Below are 26,952 nucleotides of genomic sequence, written 5' to 3' on the forward strand. Positions count from 1 at the left end.
TTTTCTTTTCTCAATCCCAGCGCTCGCAAATCGATCCAATCACGGCGCGATGAATTAGCAAACGTTCGCGCATCGATTCGACACTTGCGCAATAACTACCCGGGGAGGTGGTAGAAAGAGCAAGTAAACAGGAAGCAAGAAACATGCGATATATCTTTCAACTAATCTACTGCTTTAAATACAAATGGTTAAACTGAGAAATGACTGGACTATACCACTGGTAACAGGAGAGCAACGCATACATACCCCCCATAGCGGATTCGCGCTCGTTACATTTACAATTTAAATCATCGCTGATCGTGCTAAAAAGCGGAAGGAACCGTGGACTGGTTTACGTATGCGAAACGGCTAATCTTGTACACAAACACATGCAACACACGACCGCGGTTATATTACGTACGCGTACCGCCAAACGGTTCAGTTCGGCAAGGTGTCAACGGAACGCGAAGCGCGCGCATACCTATTGCCGACAGCAGGCAGCTACATCCTCCCTTCGAGAGAGATAACGTCCTCGTCGCGGGAAAGCCCCCTCCCGCGATAATTTGATCTTGCCGCAACGAGAACTGGTGCCAAGCGCGCGAACACCCGCAGATATACAACACAAAAGTCTCGATTTTCTTACCTCCAACGGTAGCTTGGCCCATTGCTTTCTCGTTTCGTAATAGCGGTTCTCGAAGGTCTGATTCCAGTAGCTCCTCGACTGAGGCTTGAAGTTGAGCGTCGGGTAGACGTCGGGAGTGTGGAAATCCACATCGCGCCGCACTTTCAAGGCACGGCAATCGCCGGCAGCGGTCAACGTATCCCGCTTGGCCCACGGCCACGTGAACGACGACTTCGGCGACGACTGCGCCTTGTCGTCCACGAAGTTGACCGAGTCCTCCCGCCGCCGCTGATCGCCGTACAGCCGTTTGCGATGCAGTTCGGACAACTCTCCGGCGTCGTTCGAGTAGTGGTAGAAGAACACGAGCGCGGCACATACGACCAGGCAGGCCGCGACGAGGGCGCGCACCTTTGCCTTGCGGCTCGCGCACATCATGACGCTGGGCCGTCCGCCGCCTGCGCTCAGCTGGGAGAACGCCGATGGCACTGCACCATTCATGCGGTACTACGAGCGAACGGGAAATTCGAATGCATGATGGAGCGAGGCGCACGTGAAGCAGAAATCACAGGAACACCCCTTCCAACGAGCTCTGGGAGTCACGTCTGTAGCGGAGCCGCCGTCGACGCGAGATTTTCCATGGCGTGAACAAGCAAGCGCAGGAGCAGCGAGCGAGCGAGCTGATGCGAGGCGATCGGCCGTAGCTTTTGTTAGGCCTACATAGCAGACGACGAAAAATCGAACCGCCGCTGCTGCGGCGCTGCGGTCCGAAAACAAGGAACCGAGGGAAAGGGGAGTATGCGAGGCGGGGACTCGCGACTCCTAAAGGAAACGTAGTTGTAAAACTAGCCGGATGCTTACGTTTCAAAAACTGACACAACACTAATTCTATTTCAAGCTTGTCGCGCCACCTGCAATAATTATTTGAACTAAAATGCGCCAACCAAAAGCAAGCCTAGGCAAAATGTGCCTTTTCTTCTTGCTCACAGATGGCGCTCTATCTGCTAAGTTTTTTGTAACAACCACAGAAAGTGGTGAAATGTATTGGGAGAGTTTTGCATCGAAATTTCCTACTAAAGTTTTACAGAACTACGGTGGAAACTCGCTTAAGCACGAGACGGGCGCTGTTTCATGCAAACATTACCGAAGAGAAACGCAGGCAGCAAAAGGCACATGCATTCGCGGGTGGACGGCAGCTGATGCACTGGCTGATGCACGCACCGCGATGCCGCGGCAGGGAGAAGTGGGTTTGCAGGCAGCAGCAGCGACTGAACTTCGCGCGTTATCGTTTCTTCATTCTCTCCTTTCTTTCTGTTATTCTTTTTTTTTTTTTTTTTTTTTTTCGCCGCGCCTCTTTCTCGCTCTCTCGGAAAACAAGCGCGCAGCGGCTGTGGCACCGAAACGAGCCGCCGCCGAGAGTGGTTGGAGAGAAGCGCTGCTCTTGAAATAGACGACCGCAGGTGGAAGTGGAGCAGTGGAGCGAATGCTTGCGCACGCTGGAAGTGGGCTGCTCACTCTTTCCCTCACTTTTTCTCTGGGTCAAAGACAAAAACCGGCAGCGTCGAGCAAGCGGCGAGCGCTATGTTGCTTCCGTAGGAAGCTTATGCAAGTAACTTCAGCAAACAGTAATAAGCATACGCGGGAACGATGACAGAGTCCGGAACGTATGGCACGGTGAGCCGTGACACGACGTGCCATCTACCGCTTAGAAGGCCGGAGCTGTCAAGTTCCAAGAGTTCACAGAGTGGTCACTTTTGACGCGATTTGACTGACCCCTTTCAGAGACCACGCTGAAAAAAAAAAAAAAAAAAAAAAAAAATTAAGCTTGCAGTCACTTGGCCAGCAGCCCGAGTCACAGAAAGTTTGTCCTAACAGGTGGAACAGCTGCTGTACTTGAAGCTTTAGCTCGGGAGCTCCTATATCTAAATACATAGGAAAGGAGAAATTTTTTCCCAGCAACCATTGCACTGATCTTGATTAGCTTTGGTGCATCAAGAAAATAATAGTAAATAAATAAATAAAGATCTAGTCACTGTAGGAAGAGTATTTATTTAAGCCTTCAGAATTTTTTTTTTATTTGAAATTTGTAGCCACTCGAACTATCGAGTTTACAAATGTGTAACTTGGCAACTAAACCACAATATCACAATTTTTTAAACTTCACCTAATAATACATGTAAAGTGGACAAAATCGACATACCGCTCCAGAATATAGCATTAATTTGTAGGTAGGACTTTTGCAAAACCCTGGCAAGTATTGTAACATTTTCATGTAAGCTGCAAATACATATATGAAAGGTGTCCACTTTAGATACTGTAACAGATGGAATTCACAGAACTGCAATATCCATTTTTAAAGAAGAGTTCCGGATTTGAAAACTTTGCGCTTCAACTTTTCGAAACTTGCCAACAGCAAGAACTTTCGTAAAACAATTTCAGGCCCTAAATCAACATTACACTTCCTACAGTCACTAAGATTTAATTTCTCACTCAAATGACCACAAATTTGATTAAGATCAGTCTGCCGTTTTCTCATAGAAGCATTTCTGCATTTTACATCTATTTGAATAGGCAGCACCGGAGTTCACCTAGAACTAAAGCTCCCTCTTAAATAAATGACAATGAGGTCACAAAAAACAATTAGCATTTCAACAGTGGTGAATTACAAGTTCTGCCTTCAATACGGGTTACTCACACATCATTTAAGCGGTTAAACTTGTTCAGGAAATCGGCTATATAGTATTTCACAGAAAAAAAAATGGAAAAGAAAGGTTTGTGGCTGGGGGGAAGCAGGCGTCAGTTAGTCAAAGCATTAAAGATTATGACGGTGATAAGGCTTCATAAAAATGGATCACTCATCAGCCTGCTAGGAGTAATGGCAATAAAGGGATTGCAGAATCAGATGTCAATTGCATATACAAATTTATAGATGCCCCCATTTTCATAAACCAGCGGCATAATATGTAATGAATGATACAGAAGCATTTGCCATCACTGTTTTATTCACATATTTACAATTACACATAGACATACAATTAATACATCATATTATTGTTGTGTTTAACTTTGTATCAAAACGAAGCACAAGTGAAATGTCCAAAAATTGCAATAATGGTACATTAACCGCCTAAACAACGTCTCACTGGATTCACCGGATAGGTGCTTGCTCGACAATGCCATAGCAGCCACTCAGCAGCCGAGCTCCTTCGCAAGGAACACCGTCCCTTGGTGGTAGATAAGGTCCTGCATCGCCTTCATACACAAATCTGAGCAGTCAGTCAAGGGCTAACGACAATGCATTGCACTAATCAATATAGCAGAGGCTTGTCTTTCATCCCTTGTTAAAAACAGTTTCTTTTGTTAGAAAACGTCTTCTCAAGATCTTTTGCGATTTGCTGAGTATGTAGACAGCAGGAACTGGGCAACTGATCCCAACTCAAATATTTGTATGAGAAAGTACATGGAAAATGAATATGTACGCTTTACCAGGCAACCAGAGAAACAACAAGAATCAATTTTGCCACATTTAAAAGCAGCAGTCAAGTCCTAGTGGCTCATGGAATCACAATTCTCACTTGATTCTCAAATATATTTTACAAGAAGCAATAAATATAGCAAACTTTTAATACTGGAAATGCCCCATTTACAACCCTAACTGCTAGAACAACACACACGCGGTCCTCGCTCGCTGTGTGCTTGCGCGCCGTGATATTTCATGACGTGATGTTGACTCGCATCATTGGTACATCGTGCTATGGTTCACGACTAATTCAAGAATAAGTTCTTCCTTTAATTCGAACAAATTTTCGGGCCCGTTCGAGTTCGAATTATGGAGATTTGACTGTAGTGCCCCATGGCATTCCAACCCTAAAAGATACAGAACACTGCAGTACACCCCATGATCACAGTATGGAAGGAAGCGCTAGTCACAATTGAACGTACAGCTCATTCTTAAAGTGAACATTAATTCAGTATTGAATTTTATTGAAGTTCAAGAAGCCTTCACATTTTAAGTGAAATTGGCAACTGATGCAATGCCTTAGGCAGACACAACTGCTAAAAGATTAATCACTTCTATGCCTTCTCGGTCTAATATGAGCAGTAATTGTGATGCACATATACTAATTAGGTGTTTCCTTTAAAAAATAACTGCCCTGTAGACGAGCTGGCAGTCATAGTGGCTTTGTATTTTTGTTCCAAGCCTTTGATAGATATGGTAGCGAGTGCAAGTGAAAGGATACGGAAGCCGCAACACCCAGTATGCCGACTGGGACAGTTTGACAGGCTCCTTGTTGCCCGGTAAAAAGATAGGTGCCGAAGGGCCTGGCTGCACTCGCGGATTCAAGGTCACGTGCACGGGAGCCTTGGGTGTCACTATGTGCAGCCGCATCAGCTGCGCCACCTGTGGCTTGGCAGATCTGCACGAGTGTCAATGCAAGGTTGTGGAGGGCAAAATAAATGTGAAGGAAGGGCAAGACGCACTTTGAAAAATCGGGTAATGGTCAGCTGCTCCGTACTGTGTGCAGTAGCAAGTGCTAATGAGGAGGAACTCGGTTTATCCAGCTTGGCTAGATGACGTCACATTAACACAAGGTGACTGGGAGACCATCACGCGGTGGCCATCATTTGGCCATTAGGGAGTTGTAGGAGCAGCGCCTTCTTCTTCTTTCTGGGGTTTTACATGCCAAAACCAGTTCTGATTATGAGGCACGCCGTAGTGGAGGGCTCCGAATTAATTTTGACCACCTGGGATTCTTTAACGTGCACTACAATGGAAGCACACGGGCGTTTTTGCATTTCGCCTCCATCGAAATGCGGCTGCCGCAGCCGGAATTCAATCCCACGATGTCGTGCTCAGCAGCGAAACGCCTTAGCTGACTGAGCCACCGCGGCGGGTAGGAGCAGCGTCTGCAAATGGCGTTGTGCACTAAAAAATACAAGCTCCTTTGCACGCCCTCACATTCAGTTCTGTGAGCCTGGCTGATAGTGTCCCCTAACTTTGGATCCTCCCCCCCCCCCCCCCCCCGCCCTTCATTTCTGAAACTCCCAATTACATACAGTTGCAATGTCACGGCACCTGTCCTTCAGCCACAATATTATTTGGAGCCAAGTTATCCTTCAACCATAGCCAAAGTTGCTACTTTACAATACATATGCAATGACATGAGTACAGACAAACTTCGATATAACGAATTATCGGATATAACAATGTGAACAAAATGTGTCTCGTAGATATCAACATACAATAAATATATGCTTATAACGAATATCGGGTATAACGAAATATTTTCGTAACAGGGGCAACTTCGTTATAATGAGGTTTGACTGTATATCTTGTTTTCTCTAACCTCTCAGCTACTACCAGAGCCCGAGTACTGATGAGGTAGCCACTTACAAAAGTATTCCTTTGCTGGGTTTTCTGTTTTCTACACAATGTAAAATATACTTAGTTCAAATAAAGTATGCTTCTTTACAACTTACCGGCACAGACAGGGAAAATATAGTGGCATGTGACTGTTGGCTATCTTGTTGGCATTGTCCTGGAAAGGAATCAAAGGAGCATAGTCAGCATCCAAATAGATCAGGGGAAAATTTTCGCTCGCAGAAGAAGGGTTTTGTCCATTTGCGATAATTTGCGGTCACGAAGAAAAAGAAATGCAGTTCTTGCATTAAAGAAAACTTTACACCTTTCACAGAGAAAGAACTTAATTGGCAGAACTATTTGGACATGGACGAGTGCATTCCAGGCATGACAGAAATAAATTCTTGCGATTCGTGCAACTTTACACACCATGGTCTGATTTGTTCAAATAATAAAACATACATTTAAAGCACATTCTGTCTGACCACTCAGTCTCTTGCAGCTCAATCTCACACAATTGCATTTCACATTCAGCACGAGTTACATGAGTCACTGCATATAAATAGAGGGACGGTGAATACTACATGAGAAAAGATGTCATGAAATGCAAGAGATTTATTGAAACTACAGGGGATTAACCTCTCAAAACTGATAAATGGCAAAAGAGGGACACTGCAGTATAAGGTTCCATCCAGGATTTTTGTATGTGCACCTAAAAGTCAACAAGTATTTGAGCATTCCACCCCCACCATAATATGGCAGTAACCCATGACTTTGCACTCAGCCAGCAGAATGCCATAGCCACTAAACACAGTGGGTGCACAAAATTTATGCATCATACATTTAGTAGCAAGCACATCAACACACCTTCTCACAGACAAGCATCTCTTCTGACAAGCTGACAAGCCACGTATACCAAAGCTTCCTTCCAAACAGAACCTATATATAGACCAATGACGTTTCGGCGCAAGCCTTGAACACATTTCGTTTGCATTTTATGTACAACACTAGTCAAAATGACAGCATCATTAACAAAGTACACAAATAATCAATGTGGAATCACAGAGGCTTAAGCCCCATTACACAACGAATTGAATTTCTGTACACTGCACTGCTTCCTGTATGTGATAACCACGCACACTTGCTCAAGTATGTGCTTACTACCAAAATGCTCTTGCATGAACAGATCTGAGCAAATATACTGGCTTTCAAATTCTGTTCAGAGACACTGCTGTCTTGGATAGGACAACATAACTGGAGTGACCCCACAGATTGGCTTACAAGGAAGTAGAACCACTGAGACGTAGTAAATATACTTACCAAATTACTGACACGTACTATTTCAACAAATTATCTTTGAAGACTACATCGCTATCCAGCTTTATGGAACCGCAAGTAGAATATGTCTTACGACAAGGCTCAACGTTTGAATCTCCAGTGCTCACCTTAACAAGGCCAGTGCTTGTGGTACGCAGCATCCTTTCAGGTGAAGAGCACATAAACCTGTGGCCATGGTGACATTCGTATTCCACCCCGATGAATACTTTCACAGTGAACTGCATCCCGTCCCCTGCGCTTACAGTAAGAGAAGTAAGCACCAGTCCTTCTAACGTAAATAACAAATACAGATAAGCACAACAGTTTTTGTGTAAATAATGAATATAAGTAATCTAAGCACTTCAGGATAGAAAATTTTACAAGTACAATAGAACCTCTCTTGCATGTTTTTTACGGGTCTACAGGAATAGATATAAAGAACAGAGGCCGGGAAATGCATTACTTAAACATGCAGTCCAAACGAGTTTTAGTTGTTTCATGTTTCAAACCTCAATAATATAATGACCATGGGTATAACAATTAACAGGATATAACGAAGTAAATTTAAAATGCTTCTTGCCAATATCAGCATGTAACGAATGTATGCTTACAACGAATATCAGCTATAATGAAGCTATTTTTGTGTCAGATGCGATTTCGTTAAAATAAGGTTCGACTATCTTCCTCAGTATTTTAAGAGTATGCCTGCACTACGAATTCACTCATATGCCTCCTTGCTGCCTACCCACCAGCTCGCCCACTGACTCATCAGTACACTCACTCTCTCATTCACTCAATCCCTCATTCATTTGTTAAGAATTTGCGTCTCTCACCTTTTCCATTTTTTTTGCCCTTCCAGGTCTGGGCCCTTTTGCCCTCCCAAAGTGAGGGCCAGCGGTCCTTGTCAACTTTGACGGCCACATCCCAAGGCAGCAGGAAGTTGGTGCCTGCCACAAAGCCAGGCTGATCCTGGATGCCTGCAGAGAACCAGAGCGTAATGAACAGACCGCCATTGTAAAATGCACAACAGTCCCCCAACTGCCCTGAACACATTATAGGTTTCACCACTATCCCACAGATTCCAGCTTGAGACAAGGCCAGTGGCGCAACGACGGGCGGGTTCGGGGGCTCTACCCCCCCTCCCCCCCTACGAGGCCGAGTAAACCACGCTATTACTGACATTCCTGAGTTCTCCCACTCCATTAGTCACAAGTGACCTCCTCTGACACTGCCACCACTCTCTGCTGCCATGACCGTTTAGGTAAGAGCTTCAACGAATGACCACGTGCACTGCTCTGCAGACCCGTCACAAAAATGCCGCCCCCCCCCCCCCCTCCCTGGCAGAGATCCTGGGTGCACTACTGGACAAAGCTTATGGTTGAAGCAACTAAAGGGCATCTAGCAATTCTAGGTATGTTGAATAGAGGCACGGTTGTGTGGGGGCATGAAGCAAATAACAGGCACTTGATATTTCAAAGCCCAGAGAAGAGGCAATGGAAAAAAGTGCAGGGCTTATTGAGTTTGTAGACCAGACATAGGCTGGATGGTCAGGTGGTCAAGCTGCGAGTGCCACTTGACTGGGCCCAGATAACAATTTCAGGCATTTCATGGCAGCAGCTATGCACAGAAAGAGAAGCCAAGGTGCTCATCCAAACCCCCCAAGAAGAGAAAGGCAGAGGCGGCAGCAATGAAAGTACAACTTTCAGACTATCGAGTGTGCAGTTTTCTTTTTAAGGCCAAGGAATAAATCCCCCAGAACTTTTCTATAAGATCACAGCCTATATTAGGAACCAGCCCTGCAGCTGGCAGTATACTATCAGTATCAATACCTCTGAATCAATTAATTGTTCACAAGTATAAAAAAAAAACACTAATACATGTAATGGTGAAATGTTTTGCATCAAGTGAATTAACAGTACAATGAGTGCAAGATAAACTGACTGAAGCTGTCTACTCTGGTTGATGCCAGTTGCACATGCGCAGAAAAAAAAAAAAAAGGGAGACGGTCCTTGATGCTACAAGCCAGTTTCAAGTAAAGTGGAGAAAACTAAATGTCCTTTTTCATGTGTGCGTGAACGTGTCTATTTCAAGTGGACTGCTTCATCAATATCATAGCTCAGCAACCAGATAAAGTAACCACAGAGGCAGTGATTGACTAGCTCACCAATATTGTGTGAATAGAGACTTGATGGCCCGAGGCAGACAAGAGACCATGAACTATAGCTGGGAAGGAGACCAGGGGGGCACAGTGAATGCAACATCCCCGGGAGATACTCAGTGTTGGAAGGCACCAGGGAAGCCTTGGCTGCATCTGAAAAAGGTACAAGTTTATTTGACTGCAGTAAATCTGACCTAGAGAGACAGAGGTTTCAAGAAACCTGTCTAAACATGTCCAATTTTTTCATGTCTAGGAGCACTGACACTTCCGTTTAAAGTTGTAGAAAATATACCGCACGCACCTCACAAGTAAAAGCATGACACTTGGAGAGCACAAATGTTGGGAAATTTAAGGTATTTTAACACATTACAAAAGTTGTTCTCGACATGCCGCACCTGTTGTGATCGACATTATCGTGACGTCATGACACAGTTGCGTGGCAATAAGACTAGCTACTACAATGTTGCTCATGAAAAAATAAACAAGAGTGCTGCGCACATTTCCTCTGGCTGTGCTTGCATGGAACAGCCACAGCAACCACGGGAATGGGGCGAGCCATTGTAGCATGACATCATGTCACATACTATACATATACCTCCTCGTTATGAAAACGAGAACTCGTTTGTATAAACGAGTATTGTAGCAGTGAATTACATATTTAGAACGCTCTGACACTTGCCAGTATTTTTTTCTATGACCTAATAAGAAGATGTAGGCCTTCACCTATCTCAACAAAATGACAAATAAAAACTTGCATGTCCTTGCTCTTATACAAGTTGCATTTATTGCCTACTACTATACTCGATGACAACCTCGGAATTCAGTACACGCAGCTGCCCTCTATGATTCTGCACTCAAGAAGTAGTTCCTGAAGAACTCTGATACAGAAAGAAGTTCACCTCTACCGTGACGTCACAGAAATCAGCGAACGTAACTGGCTAGCGCATTTATGTGAATTCTCTTTGAGTTGGATAGCAGTCTATTTGCCATTGTATTCTTAGGTTGTCACTGACTAGTAAAGTGTACACAAATGAAACACCAGCAATGTCAAAAAATCCCAAGACACAACAAGCATGAAGCACTGTTTAAAGCAGCTTTTCTGAGCATTTATTGCTTACAGTACTTGCAATAAAGACATGGAATAAACTAGACAGTTTGTCATGGGCACTGAGTCAGTGACTAGTCAAAGAGAGCATCGGGACTTAAGTTCAACACAGAGGCAGCAATGAAACATTCGACAAAATATGCTCAAAAAACTGCCCCATGCAACAGAAGGGCAGATTGTGTGCATCAAACTGACCGTCGTCGTCGGGGTCATCCGTTTGTTGTGTTCGGGCATCTGACAATGATATGCTCTTGTCACTGTCGTCGCGGTCAGAGGACTCGGAATCTGTAACAGCAACACAGAGTACTATAAGAAAACAGCTTTAGGCAACCAGTATTCTAACTCTATCTTTAATGGGAAAGCTTAAACCATGCTAACAATGCTGTTCATTAATTCAATCACCTGTCTCTCCCCTTTCCTTACTGCCCCACTTGCTCTAATACACACAATTCAAGAAAAAAATAAAAGGAGTCCACAACATGGGATGAAAAACAAACACACTAGAGTAGGCTCCACTTAAACGGAACTCTAAGGAACAGAAGAAAATAGTTCCGTTTATCACAAGTTTTGTTTATGCGAAAACCGCAGAAATCACAAAAAAACATTTTATTTCAACAGTGTCGACTGTTTTAATTTCACTGCGCTGAAAAAAAATGCATTATTGAACTCTTCTTTGAAGAACACAGCCTCTTTGGCACAAGGCATTTGTTCATGCGCTCTTGCTTTTTGACTCTCACCATCAACATGCACAAAGGACTGTTATAAATGAACAACTAAAACCCCGCAGAGCAGCCGCTAATGCCATGACAGTGCAACTGGCTGATAGATTGGATTTTCTTGATTATTTGGCATCCCTATTTGAGATGTTTGCCAACCTACTCCTGTTTTATATGAAGTATGACAACGGATGAGGTAGATGTACTTTCAGTTCCAGTTCCATTTAATCGGAGTTCACAAAAAGCTGTGTTCCGTCTAAACAAAGTTTTAACATTGTTCCTATAGGTGGCCAACCAAAGTTGGTACGCTCATCCCGTTTATTCGGCGAGTTTCGTTTATCTGGAGTCCACTGTAATTGACCACTCAGATTAGCTAAAGTAGAGAATATACAAAAATCTTTCAGGCGATGTGTGCACAATTGTGCATCTCAACATCTGCATCAAAAGCAAAAGCACTCATGAAAATAATGATGCGTGATACATGTAACATACATTTTGAGAGACCTACGATTGGACATTTGCTGCAAATTTGAATACTCAGGTACTAAAGCAGATTTGTGCATAAAGGACACTTGGAGGTCAGTGTTTTAAGATGCTTTCCTCCCCCGAGCTGTCAGTCATCCGACTGACCAGAAAGTGAGTGTATTGAAAAGATAGGAACCCAGAGACGACATATTCTACAAAGACACTGTAAACAAGACTCTGTAATAAGACTCTGTAATAGGACATCCATAAGGAATTAGAGAACTGCAGCAAAGATGCAGGGTTAGCCATTTAGTTTTTCCAAGCTAAGGAAGGTAAATGCAACCTCTCAACACTGTACAGGACACCTGCAGATATAATGGTGCAAATAAAGTAACATCATCTCCAGCAGAGGGTTGTAAAATTTCTATATTTCAACCCATTACAACCAAGAGGAGTCCAAGGCTGATGCACCACTGCAGATAGTGCTGCCCATCAGTGCTTTCACGAAACAGCTAATGGCACCAACCTGAGTCATCACTAGACACCGGTGACTGCGAGCTGAAGTCCGATTCCGAGACCGGCGATGCACTTCGTGAGCTAGATTCGCTACGAGACAAGCTCTTCGCTCTACTTCGAGATCTTGGAGGCTCAAGTTCCACGTGTGGCTCTTCGCTCTCGGCTGCTGCTGCTGCTGCTGCCTGGTCCTGGTCTGCTGCACTCGGCTCAAAGGCTGGGAAGTTGATTCGCTCTAGGACACCGCAACAGTCAGCGCTGACTCGTAGGTAGAAGTCGTAATTGGCAGCCTAGGAATGCCAGAAGTCAAGAGTTAACTTATAGGAGCAATCACAGGAATTTATTACAGCACGTGCAAGTGCTTCGCTGAAAAAAAAAAAGAAAGCATGTATGCTACTGACTGTTTGCTGCGTAGCATTGTGAAGCAGGCCCTGTGGCTCTCATTGTTATTGTGAAGTTTTGTGAAAATCTTGCAACTTAGTATTTTCAAGCAGATCTTACACAATGTAAAAAAATATCTAATTAATATTTTGGAATTATACGTTTAAGGCATGCTTTCACAGTAACTGCTTATCTACTAGATAATTGTCCACAGTAACTGCAATGTCTACTAGATAATTTGACATGTAGGTAAACGTCAGATTTACTTCTACTCAACAAGATCCAAATCAACTAGTATATTTTCTGCATAGTATGAGCGGGTTTCACAAACGCTCACTCGGCACTTTCACTGCCACATCTAACACACAACAAACATTTGGATTCTGCAACAGTCGCAAGACAGAACAAGAACAACAATGCTTTCAAGAGAAAAACATAAATGGGCCGTACCTTGAGAATGAAAGGGTCTTCTCGTGTGCTCTGCTGTCGTCCACAGTTGCAAGTTGAGATCAGCACCACCTGGCTCCGATGGGGCATCAGCAGAGGGCACTCCTCTATGCTCACTTCATCTGCATTCTCAGGAGTCCTATGAACCTGTGAAGAAAACAGAGGGGAAAAATAAAAAAAACAGCTTTCTCTTGGCACTGATAGCAGTTCAAAGCATATAGGGACTTTATGCACTTTAGCCAAGTGCATTTAAAACCCTTTCATCAATAGAGGCAGTGTATTGTCTTGGCAACAGTGGCTGAGCCGACTTGGACAGAGTCGTAGATGCCTTGCTATGATCTTGTTGAGTATCACAGGTGTGTGCAAGTTTCTAGAAGATACACTTAGTAAATTGTTTGAGTGGTGTACTAAATGGTAATGCAACAAAGTAATTCACCTGTGCACAAAACATCATCCTATCGTGATTCTAGTCACTACTAGATTCCATATTTGGAACTCACTGGTTATCAGGAGCTGGTTGTGGACAATTTATAAAGGTACTCACTGGTTGTCAGCCAATGTAGGCTAACAACAGACAATTTAAATCAGCAGGTCCCATTAAAATCTGCCTGTGAATTGAGCCTCACATTGTCACCTAGTAGCCTCTGCTTAGTTGGTACAGCCAATAGTACAGAGTCAAGCGGTAACTTTTGCTTTGGACCTTAGAACAAGGCAAACTGTTCAGCAAGTAATAACTCGGACTTAGAAACAGGAGTTTCAAAACAGGGTTCTGGGGAATCCAAGTGGCAATTCTGTTTTATTTCCACAAGTACCCAAAAATGTGCAATTACCGCCCCTGCTCAATTTACACGTTTTTGATAGAACAATAAAACGCATTTTTTATTTATTTTTTTTGCTACATGTGCCTGCAACAGCAAGCACTCTCTGTTGTGGCCCATATCAAAATATATGCTAAAACCTGCTAAAACCAGTGGCAAGCATTGGCCGATTTCTACATGTGTCACTGAACCATGCACCAAAAAATGCTTAAATGAAACCAAATGCAAGCACAACATTAACGAGTGCACTTGTTCTCTCTCTCTTTTTCTTTTCTTTTTTATTTTTTTTTGTGCAACATACCATGTGCAACAAATTGAGAGGGAATTCACTGTGGGCTTATGCTTCTCTACCGTGTACTACTGCCTGTATTTCTGGGGGCTAAAACACTATGGCGTGTGGTTCGCCAGGCACTTTTTCAAACGTTGTCATTTCACAAGACCGGTAAATTAGGCAACCTCTGCCCTACTTGACGCCTCCTCCCCACTGCAAAGATCAGTTAAAACTCATGTGGTCAGCAACACTTACGGGATTGATGCAATGGTTCCCGGTGAGACTGAGTACCTCGCACATCTGTCGGCCCGACTTCCAGACAAGGTCACAGTCCTCCTTCAGCTGCTGTGCATACCGCTGAAAAGCAGGGCCCCTCGCGTGCATGCTGAACATCTGGTAAGCACGTGCCAGCTGGGGAAAAAGAGCGCACAAAAGTAAATTAACATTAAATAACAGAAAACAGTATGTTGCAGTGTCTCAACACTTATTAAAAAATTTGGTGCGTATTCATGGCTATTGTCCTAGAGAGAAATTTGGCACCTGCCCTGCTGTCAAGAATGGTTTGCCCTTCTGTCACAACACAAAGATGTTGAACTCTTCATTTGGACATGTTACGAGCACTGGGATCAATTATTTGGTCAGAGACCATACAGGTGAACTGAAACTACAACTGACCATAAGCACTTGCCTTCAATCGTAAATGTGTCACTTGTGAATTTGCATTAGAAATCTTGAAAGCACTGAAAAGCATTAAAAATGCTTGTGTGCAAGTGCTACACACAACTTTATGCTGTGTGCATTTGCCACACACAATTCTTCCACTCTTCCTGACTGAAGAAATCGCTCTTACAAGCTGCGACTTTTCTCAGTGAGCCTTTTGCTCATCTCTGCAAGGCTCAGCAGCTGCTGCACATGCTAAACACTTGGCTCAGCCCATCATGCATTTGCCAGTTTCATTTGAGACACCATTTGAGAGTGTACTACCACATGCTGAGGCACTTGAACCAGCCTAAAATACTAATTACACTGAGCAGCACTGCTCACAAGGTGTAATGCTTTGCTTTCTAGTTTGCAAGCACAGCAATGTACGCTGTGTGTGCATCATAAATACTGGGTGTACGAGGTATTTCAGGACACAGCTTCAAATTGCCATAGACATGAACATCCTCATTCTATCTGTCTAGACTCTTAACATCATCCACACCAAGCCCCGTGTCGCCTATCTAGCACATTTATTGCAGGGTATCAACCTTTTTATCAACTACCAGTCTGACACTGGAGATGAAGCCGTACATTCTCTTAGTCACCTTACACACCGACCCCAGTGACTTGCAGGTTGCCATCTTCTTGAATGTCGCGAAATGGTTTGTGTTCTGGGTGAGGCCAAAGTTTGTGGCGAATTAATGTGTGTGACAAACACAATTAAGCGCTGCCACTGGTCAGGTGTCATTCAGACGGTTCAATTTCTCCAGCAGGTGGAGGTCAGGATGAGTGAGAACGTTGAAAAACCAATTAGTATAGCCATTGTGGGGAAGCTTCAAGTGTCAGAGTCAACAGCCAAGCTTCCTGGGCATGATTTCAGTACACACCACTCACAAGTTACAGATTTGCTGGCGTCCACAGTGCCTGTGCTGCCCAAGAACGTCTGATTGCGAGCTTCTGCTATGCTACTGCAGCCACGTCACCCTCAATATGGTATCCTAGTTCTGAATATCTAAACCTTTACGCCGCTATGTATGGTGGGCGTCATTGAGACAGAGACTAGCAGATAGCCACACAATGATAAAAACTCACTAAAGCCTGCTATTGTGGAAGCACTGCCCAACATCAACACACACTGTCTGATCCGAGTAAACAGACATTATCGAAGCCGAATTCAGTCAATAATTGAGGCTGAAGATAGTTTTATTTATCAGTCTTATAAAAGGGCAGCAAAAGAGACACTGCAATATATTTGGAACGAGTATACTGAACCTTGCCTGAAATACTGATGTTATTCCTGAAGTCGCCAATATGTCCTCAAATACCTCGTGCACCCAGCATAAACCATGCATCCAACTACGGTGCATGACACATGTAGCTAAGATAAGCAAAACAAACAAGGGCAACTGAAAGGCTCTATTTTTCGTGACAACCATGTGATCGTGTTAACCTTTGAGCCATGTAAAGGTAGTGCCGCTAATAAAAACATTGAAACAAACAATTTTGGAAATGAGCTAACAAACAGTGCCCACCTTTCTCTCATGATACTCTGCAGTGTAGTGTGTAGGCAACCCTTCTTGGTAAGCCGATGTCGCCAAAGGCAGGACCTTTCCACATCGTCTGCGAGCCAACATAGAAGCAATGAGCATTCCCATTCACTCAGACCACTCAGTCCAACCTCTCCTATCTTTTTTCTCTATCTTTCTCACATGTTCCTCCCTCTCTCTGATTACCAAATAAAATAGCTGAGGACATGAAATTGGCTAAAAGCTCTGTAACAATGAATACTCTTAAATAATGTTTTACCATAACTATGGTCACACTATTCAAGAGAAACAAAACTATGCAAAGGAAGAAAAAAAAAAGGAGGCGGGGCTCATGACGTAAATGTGGTGCACTCTCTTCGCACAGGTATGGAAGGAGGCAGGGAAGAGAGGGAGTGCCTATGTTGGCAGTGAAGCTTACCTCCTGGCCAGTATGGTTTCACGCCATTTCAATTTCTCCTACCTTCACTGTTACTGAACAAATTAGTAAAATTATAGCGGAAGGATGCTCTCAAATGACACTTTACAACCTCCAGGGTGGTATTAGAATTTCCGATGGGCCCTGGTGAGGAACTCAGGGAAGCATTTAATCTTGAGCTATGCCAATGAATCGTAACTTACCCTTCTGAAAAACGAACATCAATGTCGAGCGATGCCTTCAGAGATGATGCCATGGCAGAGCCTGCCATGGAGGTTGCAGACAGGAAGAAGTCCCGAAGCTTTGCTGCGACCTTGAACCAGGTTGACACTGTGGGAAGCTGTAGGGCAAGGCTTTTATAAAGATTATGACTGCAGGAGTGTGAAAACTTTAGGCACACAAACAACAGTAGAGAGAGAGTGAGAGAGGTGGAATGTCACTGCTACAGTCAAATAACAAACAAAACACACAATGCAGTTAAATTAACATAAATCACCCTTTAAGCATTTTCCTGCTCATAACTGTGCATTGCACCGAAGTGTGCGAGAAATATAACATGCAATATTTTCCCCCTTAACTGCGCCAGACCCAATCATTGTGCAGATATGCTATACATTAAAGACAACCGAACACATTGCACAACGTTGTGTAGCCTTGCTTCCCTACATGCCTAGAACACAATACGGTTGTAACACAGACCAACGAAGGCCCATTGATGGGGGCTCAACTTCCTAGTTAGGTAAAGTTCTGTACAGATTGTAACGAAGAGCTAAGTAAATAAGATGGCTCAAACAACAGCAGGATTACAGTTACCTGCTTTAGAACCATACTTGCATGTGCATGGAAAGTGTTCAGATAATCAGAATGCAAGTACTTCAACTGATGACTAGAAGAGTGGCTAAAAAGTAGGCTCAAAGCAAGAGAATAGGCTATAACTAACCTCAAAATCAGCAGGAACTGGGTGCCTTCCAACATTGTCATCAAAGCCTTTGGACAACGCCAGCTCAATGTGCTGCCAGAGGAAAGCTGGAAACGAGTGCTCCTGTGAGGACGCTTCATCAGCACCACCCAGAGAGAGTGAAAGGAAGTCCTCTGCAAGAAAGCATATGCAACAGTCACAATTATGTGCTTCCCATTTCTAGGGGGCGGCATAGGCCCACTGTGCTTGCAATTTTATTTTTATTTTGAACAGGTCATGATGTCGCCACACTGACGCACCACGGTTAGAATGGAAGTCAGTCATGTCAATTACATTGTGCTCAATTGTATTTCCGTATGTCCTTGCAAATTATTTAACCCTGTACATTTTTTTGTATTTTCACACACTTACTATTCGATACTCTAGTGCTGTATTCTTCTCACTGCTGTTCACACTGTAGTGGGATTAGACTGGACTTACACTCTTCCTTAACCACTGTTGAGGTTCCTGGTACTTGTTGTTGACTATGGGACCTTCTTATCTGTCTGACTGCCCCTCTGTATGTGTGTGCATGCAAGTGCATTTTTAAAATCATAATAAACATTGACTATCTAAATCTTCAGTTATGAAAGCAACCAAAGTTTCAATGAGGTAAGCTCTTCAGCAGCTTGTTAGGCCACACAATACGGCTGCACAGGATGTGGGAGGGGGCGAGCATAATAAAGCCTGTAAGGCAATACAAGATTAGCCAAGTGAATGCTACTGTTTCTGCCCTGATAAGATAAAAAAAAAAAAGTTTTCCGATCTAGTTTCGCTCCGGGATATGGAAAGGTATGCACCTTCTTTCATTGGTTTTGTTTTTCTGTTAGCTTGGCTTCCTGATATCACAACACTAGAAGTACTACATAGCACTGAGCAACCAAAGAAACAACCACTACTTTCATCAATGCAATAATTCACTAGTTACAGTTCCTGAAGCTCCAAGTGAAATTTGATGACAACATGAAAAACATGCCTCTTTGGCCTCTAACTTCAAATGGTATTGTACTAACCTGAAAGTGCATCGTCATAGTCGGGAGAGCAAAAGTCCTTGAGCTTTTGCAGAAAAAAGTCGACCATGTCTTCGCGGACAGAGCTTGTGGTTCGGACATAGACAAACTCCTGGTTGGCAGGCACAGCAAAAAGCGAGTTCCCACTGGAAGATTGATATTGCAAACAACAGCCCAATACAGCAGTGCGCTTGCACAAACTCACTAGTTTTGCCGTTCACAATAAAGTTAAACCTCAATCTAAACATGTCGTTAAAAATCATAACTGCGCTCTGTTTTACTGAAATTTCCCTTATACCCCCAGTTAAACATTGATATAGCAAACTTCAATATAAAGAAATTCTCGATATAATGAAGTATTTAACTTTTTATAACCTCTTGTCCATAGAACACCGTATATTTTGAACCTCAATATAAGGAAGTGTGTTTATACATGATTTAAATATAACGAACTCTCACTGCCACCGTGAAGGAATACTGAGACGACAAACGCAAAATTCTGCGGACACAGATGGTCAAACGGTTGAATTACAAGTGGCTGCTTGCGAACAAATCGTGCGAGCAAGGGTCATGTTCCGTATGAAGTCCTTGTGCAATCAGATCCTATCACGCCCCCCTTGCTGTATGCTTTGGGTGTGAGTGAAGGCATGCGAGGGTGATCCAAGAAGGATAGTGGCTTGATGAGCGCCATCTTTTGTCTTCCTGCGCGAGCATGGGGAAAAGGAGGGGGGAGGGAGGAGCGAGCTTGCGGTAACGCGGTCAAGCGCGTGAGGAGGGTTGTAACATGTCTCCCAATCTAGTGTGGCTCTGGCTGCACGTGGCTGTCAGGCGCCGAAGCCTGCACGCCCTGCTTTAGAGGTAATCTGCTGCGTGTGGAAACAGTGGACACGAAAGCGTGCCTGGCTTTGCTTTGTACTGCTGATGTGAAGAAATCACTGACACTGCATGAAACCGTATCTTTCCGTCGGAGGCTCTCAAATTCCACAAAATTAATGTTTTTCTTATTAAATTTGCTTTTTCCAAATTCCCCATAATTCAGAATATTTTGCGGCCCCTTCCATGTAAGAAAACTCTGTCGCCGACTGCACCGATTTGGATAAAAGGTTGAATTTCAATATGTTGAGGTTTAACTGAATTTAATTACCATAAATTTCGGCATAAAACATCGGAAACAATTTCCGAAGATCCGCCAACTGTACTAACCAACCCAAACGACCAAAGGTGATGTGCTACTTTCCATGTAAGGACTCGGTCTTCCTCTGTGGCAATGGTTAAATTTCATTACACTGAAATCATGCATAACACACTTCTTATACTGAGGTTAAAAATACATGCAGATATCAAGTTTATAAAAAGTAAAATAATTTGTTACATGAAGAATTTCGTGACATCAAAGTTTAACTGTTGTGGCACTGATAAGCAAGGAGCCAGTGGGTGATTGCTCCTTTCAAAATATACTTTCTTGCTTTTCGACAATTTTTTTTACTAACTTTTCACAATTGCAAAAAATGTGGGAAAGATAGTTGACATCTTTGAAGAACCAAAGTTCCCAGAATGCAACAAAAATGTTATGGTATGGTACTAAAGCATGCAGTATACTACTATATATATGTTGCACAAATGTTAAGTTGGTTTTGTGAAGTTGGTTGTGAAAACGTTTTTGTCTCTTTAATTTATTATTATTATTATCTTTAATGTTTTTGTGTCTGTGCTGGTATTAATTTGCTGTGGTTGAGAGACCTGCATGAGAAAAAATTCAGCATTTTATCAACGGCACAGTTCCAGATTTTACATGGTGTGCACCTCTAGGCAGGCAATTATGCCTACAAAATCTGTCGTTTCATGCAATGTTTACAGAGCAGTAACTAAGGAAAATATCAATGATGCCTTGCACGTCGTAACTTGCGGTTCACAGATGCACATCCCGCCTAACACCACAGCATGAGATGCTATAAGCACTGAATGGCTTGAATTTTAGGCTCACCTGATGTTGGTGATGACTCTACTCTTTCTAAGGATTCTGTAAACTTGGTCTTCCAAAGAATGCTCCAGTTTCTTGATAGGAGACAATTTCTGCGACGGAAAAGAACGGCATTTGAATACAATGAATGTGCCGTGTGGCAAACACACACCCATTTGTGGTCGAAATGTATCAATTCTAAATGTCAGTGTAGCATATGCAGGAGCTATACGTGTAGTGCCGGAAAATTGTCAGCGCAGCTGTAATAAGCACTGCATGCCCATTCACTGTAACTTGGTAAACAAGGAATGCTAGAAGGACATGTCTGCAGAAAAATAATGTAACACACACTCTTACAGACTCTGCACCATTTGTCTGCTATTTTAGGAAAATGTGCAACATAAGCTACTTCGGGTATTTATTATTCTCAAATTTAAGTATTCCAGCCATATTCTTCTAAAATAAGTTTTCAATTATTCATATGTGATATGCCCACCCCCATGTCTGGAATAAAAATATAAGAGTGCTTGGCTCACAGGTTGGCTGAAGTGAGAAATCTGCCCATTTTGTACATGCTTTGCACTATGGACAAAAGTTCTTTTTTTTTTTCAGTTGTTTTTTTCATGTGCATGTCTGCACATGAATGACATAAGGGTTGCCTGATGACGAAATGTTTTACAACTCTTAAACCAAAGAAGTCAGGTACTAGGAAGCATCCTGAACTTCGAGACGATTTCCACTGCTGGCGGAATTATTACTATGTTAAAGGAACACTAAAAGGAAAAATTATTTCTTCTGTATCAGTAGATTACCCTTCCACAATAACGAAAACACCACTCTTACCGCGATAAGCTGCTTGGTAACTTAGAAAGAAACGAAAACACAGAGGAGAGTGGCGTCGCCACCTTGAAGTTCCCGCACCAGCTCACCGTGACGTCATGGATTTTGACAGCGTCTTCCAAGTCTCAGTTAATTCTTTAGCGCTAAAGATCGACTACATTGAGTTCTAAAGGAGCCCAAGACTGACTACAGCAAGTTTCGCGAACTTTTACTGAGCCAACATGGCCCAAATACGAAAAATTATTTTAGAAGTTGTGACGTCACACTGAAGTGCTGATGTTGAGGTTTCCGCGCGAAATAAAAAAAAAATTAATTTGAGCTTCATTTTCTCTTCTAATCATTGACCTATTACAGTGTAATTAGCAACAGTGGAGTTTTCGAAGAATATTTTGACAGCTTAAGTTGATTTATTGTTTTGCTTTAGTGTCCGTTTAAAGAAGCAGAGTGATATGATATACTACTGGTGCAACAGACTGAATCTGCTGAAGCAGACAGATATATGCGACCACATAGCAGTCGCATATGTACTCTGCCTCTCTCTCTGTCATACACAGAAGCCTAATAATTCCCCCCCCCCCCTTTTTTTTTTCACTATAACGATGCCTCTACATTAGTATCAGCATCAGTTAGCTTACCGATGGCTTGGTCTTTACTCTTACATCAAGGAGCTCAGCGGTGCTTCCTTCTAAAGGGCAGGTCAAGAACACAAAGAGCACCCTTGGTGAGCAAGGGCGGCCATTTTGGAGCCATTCTGGAGACACTGGGCATGACTTCAATGCATCTGAGATGTCTTGCTGGCAGTTCACTCTGCAAAATATTTATCAGAAGTCAGCTCTAGGTGGACTACAGTAATGCAGCCATAAGAGTGGACGCCAGTGAACATTGCTGTGGTAGCTGATTGACTATGATGTTCTGCTGCTGAGGGCAAAGTTGTGAGTTCAATTCCCGCTCGCTGCAGCTGCATTCGGCTGCAGACGGAGTGCAAGATGACTTGCATACTGAGCTTTGGGTGCAAGTCAAAATGCCAGATGGTAAAAACTAATCCTATACCCTGAACTACAGTGTCACTCATAGCACCCTGTGTTGCTTCAAGATATCAAGCCACATCAATCAATCAGACTTCATCGAAGTGCACAGAATGTTTGCAAGAATATCAGTCGGCACCATAAGTTGGATGCCTGAGTAAGGAATGTGTGAGGAAGTATTTCATTTTGTCCACTGGAAGCTGTGAAATAAAGTGCAACAATATTTATTACCCAGCGCCTGTTTTGGACAAGAGCACACCGCTGCTGCATTATAATGGCATGCAGTTCAGCAACAGAATCTGTAAGCACTAAAATATAGAAGGTTGAATGGTACTTTAGGAATCTGTGTGCATTACTTGGCTATTTTATGCCAATGTACTACTTGTATCAGTACACACGCATGGCAATTAGGATAAAGAAACAAAACAGTTCACATTGGCTGGCAACACTGCAAGAATCAAAGGAGAAAATTTATTTTTTCATACAACTGGAGAATGTCCCGAAATTGCTGTTAAAAAGAACACGCAATGTTCACGTCATTTATTAGCAACAAAACAAATTCTAACTTCGCAAATTTAACACTGGCTTTTGCACAGCGACTCAGTTTTGCATAAATCAATGGGCATTCTAAGAATACCAGCTATGTCATCAGTTACAGAAAATTCCAAACAGTGATTTGGGTGTATGAGTCTATGTATGCTAACCTGACATTGTCCAACGTTCGGAACAGGTGCACATAGCTCACATCAAGAGTTGAAGTTGGGTGAACAACCTGATGAAGAAAATAAAAACAGCACAGTCACTTCACAAAAGAAAAATGGAGGCAGCACCAATTATTCGCGTGTCTGCTATCTGACACTGTGAGTGGTGTAAAAGAAAGAAAATGTACACAAGTGTCCTTGCATACAGAAGTATTATAAAAGAGACCTTTACTTAGTCAAACCAGCGAGGATCTGTCACACATAATGCAGCTGCTGTAAGAATTCATCGCAACTGTTAGAAAGTCTGCACACACTGTAATTGAATAGATTCATCAGCTAGGTGTCTTGCATTCTTGATCCAAACTTAGGTTCTGAAGAAATTTGTTTGCATTAAATTCAGAAATCATAGGGCAGGGCATGCATTTCAAGTTGTTCACGGGACCTATTCTTTACAAAATGTAAGCCATTCGTGAACATAAGAAAAAAATAGGTCCTTAGAAAAGTTAGGCCATCCAAAGTATGCATTACCAGTCCAACAACACCCTACTTCTCTTCGTATAAACAGTTAGTTGTAACAAGAAAAAAAGGCTGTGTCAAAAATCCTAGCACAGTTATTCACATGTAGGCCAAAAGTGAAATAAACCCTCCCATCAGACATTCATCTGTCAAAAGGTCCTTTGCAAGAATAATTATTTAATGCAATATTGGAGAAACCGCAAGACGGATACATACCACAACAAGGTGCGACAGGTGAAATAGGTACAGCATCGACTGTGCAACTGTGCAGTGGAAGTCATTCCAGACTTCTAGAAAGCTCTGCAATTAAAAAAAACAACAACATTTAATTAGTTTCTGATAGGGCTCCACAACCATGATACATGCTAAGTGCTCCAACAAACATTTATTTTTGTGGTACTGCCCAAACAGTTGAACAAAATGATGTCACAGGACAAAAACATGCACGAACCACAAGCAGTTTGCCCAAACATTTACTTAAGTTTAGTAAATCCTGAACACTGCGCAGCAGAGATTAAAAGGACTGTGCTTCTTCTCAGTCACACATTATTTTCACTGGTAGAAATCCCAAACTCTGCAATAATAGGGAGCTTTAGAAATAGCACACACAAGGGTTTTTGCATACCTAAAGCCCCATGCCCGGCATGCAATACTTTGTAATCCTTGAAACGTTCGTCTGTATGCCCAGCTGTTTGTGTCCCCTAACTTTGTGTGCACAGCACCTAAAATCCGTGGTCCCTAATTGACTCATCAATGACCAAAACTCACTGCCTAACTTTTTTACTTAATTATAGTCTTTTTTTCTTTTTTTAACTATACAGATTTTAAATAATCGCTTGTAGCAGTTAGCACAATTTTAATTCTTGAAGCAGATTATTCGAAGAGACTGACTTTACTTCAACGAGAAATCCAAATGTGTAATCAATAAGTTTTTTGTAGTCTTTTTTTACTATTACTTTACGGCCAATTTCGCAACTTAAGAATAGTAGCTGGTGAGGGTGCAAAGGCATTTTGACTTGGAATGAACTCTGAAAATGGCACCAGTTTCGTTATATGCACCATAAAATTTGCAGTAAAAATGCACTGCTGTCCCACGCACATTTTTAAGAAAACGAAAAATTATGGGGTTTTATGTGCCAAAACCACGGTATGATTATGAGGCACGCCGTAGTGGGGGACTCCGGAATAATTTGGAACACCTGGGGTTCTTCAACGTGCACCTAAATCGATACATGGTTGTTTTCGCATTTCACCCCCATTGAAATGCAGCCGCCGTGGCCAGGATTTGATCCCACGACCTCGTGCTTAACAGCTCAACACCATAGCCACTAAGCAACCACCGCGGGTTTTTAAGAAAACATAAAAGTAACTGGACCGCCAATGCATTTTGTCGCCTGCTTTGGGAATGAATACCTCGAAACTGGTGTCATCCTGAACATTCGTTCAAAGTGGATACACCTTGCGAACTCAATGCCTATAATTTGTAAACTGACGTGTACCGTAAAGTAATGAATTATAAAAAGTTATTAGCGATCTTTTAATAATTAGTTGACTATGCATTTTGATTTCTCGTGCAAGTAATCTCCGCCTCTTCAAGTAATGCAGCTCAAGGACTAGAATTGTGCTATCTGCCACAGGTGATCTTTAAACATTTTTTTATAGTTTAAAAAAGGCGAGTCAGGGCACATATGTTTCAAATGCGGATTTGTTTCATGAAATTTAATGCCCCAAAGCAACACTTTGACTATGAGAAACACTTTTTGGCTCCGCCTCGGGGCCAGATCCCTTGGCTGCCTGTTAAAGAGGGCACAGCGTCAAAAGCATCAGCATCAATGGAGGGCTCCGGATCGATTGTCACCGCACGGAGTTCTCTAGGTGCGAACAAACATTTTTGAATTTCGCCCACGTTGAAATGCGGCCATCGCTTCCAGGTATTGAACCGTGACCCCGTGGTGGCTCGTAGCCACTGAGCCACCCCGGAGGGTAACTACGTGATTGAAGCTCGTCAGTGCGCATAAATGTCCTCACTTTGTAGGAATACTTTAGGGGTCATTTTGCATTTTTGCTTGCTTTGTTAGCTGCTTCGTGTACTGCATTGCTACATAAGACAAATACGACATGCGAAGACTGCCAGTGGCGATACTCACTTTTTCGCGTAGATCTTCCTCGAGCCTCCGACACGCTTGGACCAAGCAGGCCGAGTCAAACATCCCGACGCAATAGAGGAAAACGACCCGCGTTTCGCGGTGATAGAAGCCCTCGATCCTGAACTGCAGAAAGGTATTTAATTACACTCGTTGTAAACAGAACGACTATAAATACAAAATATCGCACGATATTTCAGTGATAACTATGAAACTAGCACAGGACTACATATACTTACATCGTCTTTTCCAATGTCTTCTTCGACTCCAAGCTCGGGCTGCGTATTGTTTGGATGATGCAAAAGCAAATCAAGCTTTAATTACATGGAAGCAAAGGAGGCGTCATACTCTTCGCTATGACGTGTATATTTTTAAATCTTCAAACCAGTCTCTTACCTCGAGCACATTATTGCCCAACACATCGTCTATGAGACTCGCTTTCACGCTGCTTCCCTTCAATGTAGTTTTCCCGATAAAGGAGACGATGCAAACTTTTTCTTTCAGGGCTGTTGACAGCTCCGGCCTAAACAAAGCGAAGGATGAAACAAATAATCAGGAACACGCATCGGCAAGCTGGTGATTTTGGACGATGTTAATCTCGAAGTCTTCCGAAGCGCAACTACGAATCCACGTGGGTTAGAACACGAATAGGATGGTTAGAACGCACGCTTGTCCTGCTTTTACTTTCATATTCCTACCCTCCTGTCTTCGTACTCGCGCTCCAGAAAACTTCAGTGTGCATTGGCCTTTGCGGGCAAGACGCTGCGTCTGTTAGACAGTTATCTTACCAAAACTAATACTCTCGACAGGAAGAAAAAATCACTCACAAAACATCTTCAATCCTTGATACAGAAAAGCGGTGTCCATAGGGTGCTGGTTTTACGTTCTTTGAGGACGGCGCCATCTTTAAATGGCACTGTGGCTTGAACTGGATTGGATTGATTGTGTTAGCGAGTCACCCGGACCGCAGCCACCGTACCGCA

The 26,952-nt window shown here is 42.9% G+C and overlaps 2 protein-coding genes across 2 annotated transcripts in view; both read right to left on the bottom strand.

The window, feature by feature from the left end:
- The window catches only part of LOC119446599 (alpha-mannosidase 2), a 105,673-nt gene extending 104,238 nt beyond the window's left edge, over positions 1–1,435 (bottom strand). The window contains exon 1 of the mRNA XM_037711075.2: positions 623–1,435. Coding sequence (XP_037567003.1) covers positions 623–1,099 — 477 coding nt within the window. The 5' untranslated portion in view covers positions 1,100–1,435. The remainder of the gene's footprint in view (positions 1–622) is intronic.
- A 2,145-nt stretch (positions 1,436–3,580) lies between these two features.
- LOC119446600 (nonsense-mediated mRNA decay factor SMG8) lies at positions 3,581–26,912 on the bottom strand. Its single transcript, XM_037711076.2, has 22 exons — positions 26,797–26,912; positions 26,366–26,492; positions 26,209–26,247; positions 25,973–26,095; positions 24,042–24,125; positions 23,313–23,380; positions 22,219–22,390; positions 20,768–20,856; positions 18,787–18,929; positions 17,756–17,907; positions 17,019–17,155; positions 16,386–16,473; positions 14,407–14,562; positions 13,066–13,209; positions 12,248–12,524; positions 10,736–10,825; positions 9,442–9,588; positions 8,111–8,254; positions 7,406–7,530; positions 6,080–6,138; positions 4,840–5,016; positions 3,581–3,864 (listed from the first exon to the last, which is right to left on the bottom strand). The coding sequence occupies exons 1-22, from the start codon at positions 26,871–26,873 to the stop codon at positions 3,747–3,749; spliced, it is 2,736 nt and encodes a 911-aa protein (XP_037567004.1). The 5' UTR covers positions 26,874–26,912; the 3' UTR covers positions 3,581–3,746.
- Positions 26,913–26,952: the final 40 nt, after the last annotated feature.

The sequence above is a fragment of the Dermacentor silvarum genome, chromosome 3, assembly GCF_013339745.2.
Source record: "Dermacentor silvarum isolate Dsil-2018 chromosome 3, BIME_Dsil_1.4, whole genome shotgun sequence".
Lineage (NCBI taxonomy): Eukaryota > Metazoa > Arthropoda > Arachnida > Ixodida > Ixodidae > Dermacentor > Dermacentor silvarum.